The sequence below is a fragment of the Lutra lutra genome, chromosome 8 (assembly GCF_902655055.1).
Source record: "Lutra lutra chromosome 8, mLutLut1.2, whole genome shotgun sequence".
NCBI lineage: Eukaryota > Metazoa > Chordata > Mammalia > Carnivora > Mustelidae > Lutra > Lutra lutra.
The window spans coordinates 3,443,756-3,453,109 of record NC_062285.1 but is presented as its reverse complement, the minus strand read 5'-3'; the positions used below and the strand labels follow the sequence as shown (position 1 = coordinate 3,453,109).

The following is a 9,354-nucleotide window of genomic DNA, read 5'->3' as shown; positions in this document are numbered from 1 at the left end:
CGGGAGCGGCGGGTCCCTCCGCCGGCCGCAGGCTCACTGAGCCGCTCGGCCTGCACCTCCCAGCGCCGACTCCTCCGGCGCGAGGCGGCCCGCGCCTTATATACCCTGCTAAAAATAGCCTGCGAGGACGCCTTCCAATCAGAGCCGCCTGAAGTTCGAATTGAGCCAATGGCGAGGGCCGTGATGGAGAGGCTCGGTCACGCCAGGCGGGGCCGCTGTGAGTCACCGCCTGCCATTGGCCGGAGCTGACATCACCGGCGCGCAGCCCCCGGGCCGGGCGCAGCGTGATTGGGCGGTGCGCGGGGCGGGCGCGGACGAGTCACGTGGGGGGGAGGGAGTGGGGGGAGCCAGGCGGGGAGGAGGGGGAGGCTGGCAGCGGAGCTTTGAATAGGGAAGTTTTGCAGGGGTTACGTTTGCAGTCAGTCCGGTGTTTGCAAATATTGTGTGGGCTCGCGAGCGCGTCTCTGGGCTCCGGCGGGATCCGAACCCGCGGCGCCTAATTGCCGTGCACTGAGTTTGCATGAAACTTCGCCCGGCGCTGCAGGCTCGGCCGCGGCGATCCCGACTGCAGACCGCGCGGCTCCCGGTTCCCAGCGCAGCCGCGACCGCCTTTCCCGCGCGACATGGACGTGCTCCCCATGTGCAGCATCTTCCAGGAGCTGCAGATCGTGCACGAGACCGGCTACTTCTCGGCGCTGCCGTCCCTGGAGGAGTACTGGCAACAGGTAAACGGGCGGCCGGCGCTCCCCGAGCCCTGCGCCGCGGAGGCTGCCCGCGCGCCCGGCCCCGGTGCGGGCTGCCGCGGGCGCGTCTGCTCCTTCTTCTTCGTGGCTCGGGTGCCTTTTCCAGAAACTGCCACGATCAGCCTCAGACGCGCTGGTGCCGCCCGCGTGCGGAAGCCGCTTTCCCGGGGCCTCCGACGGCGGGCGGTGCCGTTGTCACAGCGGCGCGGCCGGCGGCGCTCGGGCTCCCGGGAGCTGCCGCCGGCTCCCGGGGCGTCTGGGCGGCCTCCTCCCGCGGGCAGCCCCAGCTCCGCGGCCTGATCCCGGCCCGAGCCCTTGGCAGAAGTTTGGTGCCTTGTACGAGCTCCAGACCCCACAGCTGGATCTTGTCATAGGAACTTGCCTGCAAGGCCAAGGATTTTTTTGTTTTGTTTTGTTTTAATGGGGGATTTGTTTTTGTTTTTGCTTTTTTGGTGTTTGCACATAGAGTTGTGTTTTTTTTGTTGTTGTTGTTTGTTTTTTGTTTATTATTATTATTATTATTAAAAATGTCACCAGTGAAACCTCCTTTTTTCTCTACTAGGTCATTTCCAGTTTCTTTTTCCTCTTGGGGATCCTTAAGATTTGTTTCGATCTGTCTTGTTTTTCTCACCTGCTTCTTTTGTCGACCATGAAAAAAAAAAAAGCCAACAATGTTTGCACAACCAGTGACTTATCAGTCATATGACAATGAGCCCGTCCAAATGAGCCCGTCCAAATTGCTTCAAGTCTGAGTTTAAGAAGAGTCTCGGTTTCCGGCATTTTTTTAGTAGAGCTGGAATTTTTGACATTGGACATTTAAGAAAGTTAACCCCCCACTCGCCCAGTTCCTTAGGATTGCCTGAAGGGAGAGACATTCTGACACTTGTCCCATTGTCTTTAAAAAGATCGGAGGAGGGATGGGGCTGTCTCTCTGCCCTGCTAGGCTGTTTGTTTGCTTTTTGTCACAAAGTGAGTTAGCAGATCAAATATATTCTGTGCGTTTCAAAGCCTAGAAAGCTTTTAAAAGGGATGAAGTGCAAAGTGTTGCAACCTTCACATGCCTGCTTAATTGTTCCCAGCCTTATCCTGCCTTCCTCTCCCCTCCCCCCTTTTCCTCCTAAAGAAGCTGCTCCCTAGGACGTGATTGAAATTGATCTAAGTAGTTTCCTTCGGGCATTTGGGATTTGGGCCCCAAGCCAGGCTGAGCTCCCGGTGGCCTTCAGAGGCGTTTCAACTCTCAGAGAGCTGCGATTTGGTCCCCAGTGCTTATCAGCATAATGGAGATTTTAAATTAGCCAGATTATTAAAGTTTAACAAGATCTCAGTAATGTGCTTTCCTTTCTCTTCGGCACGTCAATAAAATACCTTGCCGTCTCTCCTCCAGAACCCTGTCGTATGCACTGTAACTCAGACGTCTAATTTTAGGGGTAAAGAGAAAACAATCATTGTTTTTTTCCCCCTTTGCTTGCTCATGCTAGCTCTGTGACGAGTCTGTGGGGAGGGGGAAGGGTGTGTGCTGTATTGTAGCAGGAGCATTTGCTAAGTAAGCAAGCAAGCATGAGCCCTTTGGGTAGGCTTCGCTAGTCCTGAAAATGATCTGCTAAACAGAGCGGAGTTTGCCGTAGAAATTTAAGTCTGTAGAGTCACGTGTGTATGGACAGCTTATATGGACAGACAGGCAGCTGATCCTAGTAAAGATAAGGGCAGATATAATTTAATCCTAAAATGTTTCCTACCGTTTTTCTTTTCCAGTGGCTAGAAAGTTTGAGATGGTGGGGAGAGGGGATGCTGGTCTGTCGGCAGTTGTAGCTTCTTGAAAGGTTGGTTGTGGGGCTGGGGAGGGGCACTGTCCGTGACACACTGCATGTATACTTGAACCGGGTCCTTTTTTGGCCGCTGGTCAGAATTTCAAAAGGAAGTCTCCTTTGGCATTGCGTGAAAGAAACAGAGTGATGACTCATACAGTTGTACTCTTGGCCAGTAGATAAAGTTCTGGTCCATTGTGGGACTCCCAGCAGGGCTGGGGAGGAATTTCCCTCCTGCATGGTTCACGATAGCAGATGGCCATTCTGGAATTATTGTTGTGGCTCCTGTTTTTCTCTGACCACCGTGGAAGTCATTAAAGTTGTGTGCGAGCTCGGCCCCGCAGCACTCGCGAATGGCATTCTTTGAAAGCCTCGTAGGTCGGGGCTGTAAAGGAAACGGGGTGGTTTCTCCGCCGCTCCATTGATGTCCCCGAATGCGGACCCTCAGCTAGCTGCGTCCGCTCGCGGAGTGTGGCCCTGTTCTCTCAGCTGTGTCTCTAAAGAAAGACACACGCAATGTCAGAACACATTGCCTCGCGTGCAGTGCGGCCTTTCTGTGTTGTGCGTGAGAAAGGAGGGCCGCCCGAGCATTCCTTAAAGCACATGGTTCTCGAGACTGTCAGATGATCTGGTTAAACCTGTGGGGGGGGGCATGTGCCTGAGGCTGGTTTTCTTTGTGTGGTTTACAGAAACTCTGTAGTCACGTCAACACTGGTAACTGTGACAAAGGTGGCCTAGTGACCCTCAGTCCTTGTGGCCACTGGTCCAACCTGGAAAGGCCTGGAGAGGTGTCCACGTCTGGTCCTTCTCCTGATTGCATATGTCCATTCCTAGAAACAGCTTTCCTCTCGCTCTCCTAGAGACGCGATTCTTACGCACCACGGCCACGTTCTGTTCGCCCTTGACTCCTGCATGTTTTTTGGAAACGTGCTTTCAGTTCCACTGTTAGTCGTCATCACGATCACGTGTCTTCTTGTGGTTCCTCTCACACAGACCTGCCTGGAGCTGGAACGTTACCTCCAGAGCGAACCCTGCTACGTGTCAGCCTCCGAAATCAAGTTCGACAGCCAGGAAGATCTGTGGACCAAAATCATCCTGGCTCGGGAGAAAAAGGAGGACCCGGACCTGAAGCTTTCCTCCAGTCCCCCCGAGGATGCTCTGAACAGCCCCGGCTTTGCTTACAACCTGGAGACCAACAGCCTGAACTCCGACGTCAGCAGCGAGTCCTCGGACAGCTCCGAGGAACTTTCTCCCACCACTAAGTTTACCTCCGACCCCATCGGCGACGTCTTAGTCAACTCGGGCACCCTGAGCAACTCCGTCACCTCCACGCCCCCGTCTTCTCCAGAACTGAGCAGGGAGCCTTCTCACCTGTGGGGCTGCGTTCCGGGCGAGCTACACCCCCCTGGGAAGCTGCGCAGTGGGACTGCGGGAAAGCCGGGTGACAAGGGCAGCGGGGACGCCTCCCCGGATGGCCGGAGGCGGGTGCACCGCTGCCACTTTAACGGCTGCAGGAAAGTTTACACCAAAAGCTCCCACTTGAAAGCACATCAGCGCACTCACACAGGTCAGTCCCTCCTGCGACGCGGGAGGTGGGCCACTGGTGGGCGCCACTGAAGTGCACCAGCCCTGGGAGGGGGCCGGGGCTCCGCAGGAGGCTGGCAGAGCAGACACATCCTCACCTCATGCTTCCCCAAAAGAGTTGGGTCTCTGGGGAGGACAGAGTAGGAGCTCAAGGACTGGACGTGTGTGCCCGATGCAAGGGCGAGACTTTCAGATTAACCACATGAGGTAAATCCCATTCTCCCCCTACACCCCATCCCTCACTCACTCCAACCTTCCTGGTGATCGGGGGGCCTGTGTGCCCGCTCCGGGCATCCTGTCATACGGAGTTACCTCCGATTTTCTGAAATGAACCTCGAGGGTGGGGGGAAGGGCTGGCTGGGGGCTGTGGAACATGTGGGTGTCCTGGCGTGGGAGTGGGGGGGTGGGGAGTAGGGGGCGGGAGGTGGGAGCCTGAGCCATGCGCTCGGCGGGAAGCAGTACCTATCCCTGGGTGCTCGCTCGGATGTCCTCTGTGCATCACGTGGCCTTTGTTTTCTGCTACCAGTTTTAAAACAAAACAAAACAGCTTTGTAGTGAAAGCCCACAACTCAGTTGAACCTCCCTCAGATGAAATTCCTGGGAGGGTCTGGGGTGGCTGGGGGAAGGGTCACACACATTCCCGAGCGGGGAGGGATGTGATCTTGCACGTGGAGTCACGTCAGCAATGACCTGCCCCGGGACAGTGATGAGAGAGGACCTCAGACCTCAAGTCGGTGTCCCCTGCAGAGCCAGGGTCAGGACCCAGTCCCCCTCCTCCCCCTGCCACCCCGGTCTGTCCCGCAGGCCCACTCGGACACTGGCTGGGGACAACATGTTGAATTTCCTCAGGCAGCACTTCTAGTGAATTCGTATTTATCGTCTGCCCGATGGAAGAGGTCGATTTGGTCGCTCGATTGTCATTTAGAAAGTGCTTTGAAGGCCCCAGGATGGGGTTTCCCAGAAACTCATGACCTCAGTTTTAGAGAAATGTCGTTTCCCGGAGGAAAGTACAAAGCCTCATTCCACAGGGAAGTGAGTAAGGAACAAAATAAGTGCTTGAGAGAAACCGTTTCCATGGAGAGAGCAATAAAACCCTGCCCCCGCCGGGGCTGTGGGTCCAGTGGGCTGACACGTCACCTCAGAAGTATTTCGCCAGTCTGAGTATTTGTCATTCTTACACGGTAATGCTGAGGACAGTCACATGGGCCCTGCCCGGCCGGGGTCCATCTGCAGCGCTTGGAGGCTCAGGGCTGCTGGGTCAGGAGCCCCCCCGCCCCCGCCCGCCGTGTCCCCTCGAGCCCTAACCAAGGTGGGCCCCTGAACTGGCAAATGAGTTAACTTTTGTCCAGCTGCTTCTATGTGTTCTGTCGCCGCACACCTCCTCCCGTTCAGTGAAATCACGGTGTGCCTGTCGTGTGCTCTCTTCCCAGGAGAGAAGCCTTACAGATGCTCATGGGAAGGGTGTGAGTGGCGTTTTGCAAGAAGCGATGAGTTAACCAGACACTTCAGAAAGCACACTGGTGCCAAGCCTTTTAAATGTTCTCACTGTGACAGGTACGTGCACAAAGCTAGGGACTGAGGATGGCCTCTCCGGGGAGGGACAGGCTGCAGCAAAGACGGCGGGCGCTTCCCTGTCCCGCGCTCCCGCCTGGGACCTTCTCAGAGAGTCTGTAATCTGCCACTTGTCCAAATTAGGAAGAGCCAGGTTCTGGGTGCATGAGCATAGGGTGATTTCATTCATACTTTCTGGAGGTTGGCCTTCAGCCCTGCAGCCTAGATGGTTGAGTAATGAGGTCAGGTGAGATCCCCCAGAGGCCGGATCCGAGCCCCTCCTCTGCATGCCCCTGCGCTGGACTTTCCTCCCGGCAGCACGAGTGGGAATGGCCATGACTCCGTGGACTCCCTGCTTCTTCGGAGGGGGGCTAGGGTGGGAGGGCTGTAAGCTCCTCCAGGCGGGGACCTAACTTGTCGGGGGCCGATTGCTCCGCAGGTGTTTCTCCAGGTCTGACCACCTGGCCCTGCACATGAAGAGGCACCTGTGAGGGAGCAGAGCGGCGAATCCTGCGGGCTAAAAGGCTTCCAGGCTGAGAGACAGCCGTGGAAGGAGGGTGCGCGTTCCAGCCAAAGCATGCCATTTTGCACCCCACCCAGTTGCCTCCAGGACCTCGACTTGGAAGGTCTTTCGAGGGCGAAAACGTCATGTCAGAAGCGGCGGAGCACCCGCGGTGTGTGGTGTTTGGGTGGCCCTGGACTCGCCACGGGTACCTGTCTTCCGAGTGGTCCCTAAGCCTTTGCCGTGAGCATGTGCACTGAGAATGTTACTGGTTGGGTTGACTGTCTGCGGAGGGTCTGTTCGTTACTGACTGTGTGATGGGGGCAAGCGTCTTTTTCCCTTGCGGTGGCGAGACCGCGAGAGGCCGCGAGCGCGGAGTTTGAGTGTACTGTGTGCGAGGAGCATCCCACGAGATGAGATGACCACCGATCATTTCCTGGGGGGTGGGGATCTGCGCCTTAGGGGGGAAAAAAGAAAAAGATGTAAAAAAAAAAAAAAAAAAAAAAAAAGAAGAAGGGAAAACATGGAGGGTGGGCGTGGGTGGTTAAGACCCCCGGTGTGGCGGATGGGTGTGGGGAGGGAAGCCCCTTCCCCGTGTGAGAGAACTTTCCGTGTCTGGTGCAGCTACGAAAAAAAAGAAGTGCAATGTGTCAAGTAGCTTGTTTACTTGCTACAACAGAGCTCATTTGTTACCCGTCGTATAAGCTGTGTATTTACGAATATAACACATTGATAACTTTTCCTTATAAGACAAAAAGTAATGCATGGTCTGGGGAACTATCTGCTTTCCATTCTTAAATCAGGACTACAATGTCGGTTCCAGTTACTGAGCAGCTAAGATAGGATTGGTCGAATTCAGTGATCCCTGGCCATCTGGGCCTGGCGATAGATACACAACTCTTCCCCCACCTCCCCTACCCCAGCGATTTCACAACACTCCCCTTTCAGAAAGGCGTTGTGCAGCGTAGGGTTATTTTTTAAATGATTCTGAATTTGAAGTACCTTTTTGGAGAATTTCCTGATGCCCTTTGAAGACATTGGGCATATGTTGGGTATCAAGAATGCTAGGGCTGGGAATTGCTAGTCTAATGTTGCATTAGACTAAGAACCTAAAATTTTTCTCCGTTGGGTGGATAAAACCACTAAAGCTTAGAAACTGTTTTCTCATGCAGCTAAGTTTCTCTTATTTATGCCTTGAGGACTAATTTCTGGTTTTCTAGCTGTTAATGCACTGTAGATCTTAATAATGGTGCCTTATGCAAGTGGCCCCTTCCATGGGGTCTCATACAGGGGTTTGGGTGATGCATGCTTTATTAAGGCTCTTTTCTCACCTGGCATTGTACTGTATCAATATATAATACAGAAACAAAAATCTCTTTAAAGTCCTCCTTCACAAAGATAAACAGAGAGATGAAACTCCCCAAACAAGTCAGTATTTACTCGATATTTTAGACAACTTGACTTCAGTGTTAAAGTGGAAAACACATGATAATTGGGAAATTGGACCATTTCTGCCACCATGAGACTTTCATGTAGACTTTGCACAACAATTGTATAGATCACACACCGGCTGTATTGAATATGTAACATTTTCACACATATTAAAGATACAGAAGTATAAAGAAACAATGTTAACGTATTTGCTTAAAAGGCACAAGCTCCACATATCTATCTAGCTATCTGTCGGTAATACAGAAAGTATATTACTTTTTTTAAAAAAGTGGGCGGAATTCTTGTGTATGTATATTTGTGTGTATAGTGTGTGTATGTGTGTATGTGTGTGTGTGTGTGTGTATATATATACATATATATAGATAATATATAAATATTTTTTTAAGGAGAAATGAGAATGTTTAGATAGAAAATTCCACAGCCTGTGAAGAAATATTTCAGAATGGCCATAAAGGAGGTAAAAGTAAAAACCATAACTTTTATAAAGGCTTTATCTGTAATTTAATGATTTGCTACAGATCCTTGGCATCCAACCTATTTCAGGCTGCTGACTTTGCTCATCGTTATTGAAAGGTCCAGAATAAGGGACCTTCGGCCATTCGAAAGTGGCACGGAGGGAATCCTAGCCCACTAATTGGTCTCAGACACACTAAAGGGTTTGATTTTGAATTTCAGCCTTATTAGAACATCTACCCTAAGAGGAAGGGAATCACAGGGAGTCTTTTTTAGAATACTTTTTATGCAGATGAAGCTATTTTTTCCAGCACATAGATTCTTCCAGTTTTTCCAACGAGTAATTTCCCCGAATTGGCGTACCACAGCATAGACAGCTGCTAGGTCATCCAGCTGCTGGCTTGTGGGTGTGGATCTTTTCTTTATATATATGTATATATATATATATATATACACATATGAGTCTGGCTGGGCTGGTATTTTGTTTGATCTTCCTGGAAATGAGCAATGAGGAAAGCTCACATAACTGGTTTTTTTTTTTTTTTTATCTGGGCTGATGGATACACTTACCTGAAGAGCTCATTTCATTTTGCTGAGGGGAAAATGCACTTTTCTTTTGGCAACTCCAAATCCAGGCACTTGGTTTGCTGGGTTTGGGGAAACTCCTTTTTTGGCCCTGCTGTGTTACTTAGCCATAACAATTCCATTAAGCAAGAAGGTAAACAAAAGACAAAAAAGGAAAGAAAAAAAAAAAAACCGAAACCCACAACAACTTGCACTGGCTTGTCTCACTTACGAAACACCATGAAGTTGTGGGGCTGGGTGCCATGTGTGTCAACGCCTGTAATTTTCATAATAAGCAAGGACATAAAGAATTACATTCTGTTCAGGTGATAACTGAGCCTCAATCAAGCAGAAACTTTTTGCTTGACGTTAAAAAAAAATTTCTATTAGTGAAATTTCTTTTTTTTTTGAAGCACCCTGTTAGCTAAAGAATCTTTGTAAGATTTTTGTAAAATTTTGTTTTACAAGATTTTATTTGAAATTGTTTTTTGCAAGATTGTTATATTTCTGTATGAATGTATTTTTTATTGGAATAACATAAAAGAATTCTTATCAGCATCTTGAGTCCGGTGGTTCTTTTTCGGGGTGGTGGGGGTGGGTGGCGGTGGGGGGGGCTGTCGAAAGAGATTCCTGTTCTATTAATCAGCCTGGCTCCTCCTTGGGAAACATCGCTTGTGCAATTCTGACAGCCGCTTGCCTG

General features: G+C 51.2%; 1 protein-coding gene across 1 annotated transcript; it reads left to right on the top strand.

Moving 5' to 3' along the window:
- Positions 1-375: 375 nt before the first annotated feature.
- Positions 376-8,885, top strand: KLF6 (KLF transcription factor 6). Its single transcript, XM_047741390.1, has 4 exons — positions 376-725; positions 3,542-4,115; positions 5,563-5,686; positions 6,123-8,885. The coding sequence occupies exons 1-4, from the start codon at positions 624-626 to the stop codon at positions 6,172-6,174; spliced, it is 852 nt and encodes a 283-aa protein (XP_047597346.1). The 5' UTR covers positions 376-623; the 3' UTR covers positions 6,175-8,885.
- The last annotated feature ends 469 nt before the right edge of the window (positions 8,886-9,354 follow it).

Coding starts and splice junctions, on each gene's coding strand:
- KLF6 (XM_047741390.1), top strand. CDS start 624: ATGGACGTGCTCCCCATGTGCAGCATCTTCCAGGAGCTGCAGATCGTG. Junction 726..3,541: donor TGGAGGAGTACTGGCAACAG/GTAAACGGGCGG, acceptor CCTCTCACACAG/ACCTGCCTGGAGCTGGAACG. Junction 5,687..6,122: donor AAATGTTCTCACTGTGACAG/GTACGTGCACAA, acceptor ATTGCTCCGCAG/GTGTTTCTCCAGGTCTGACC.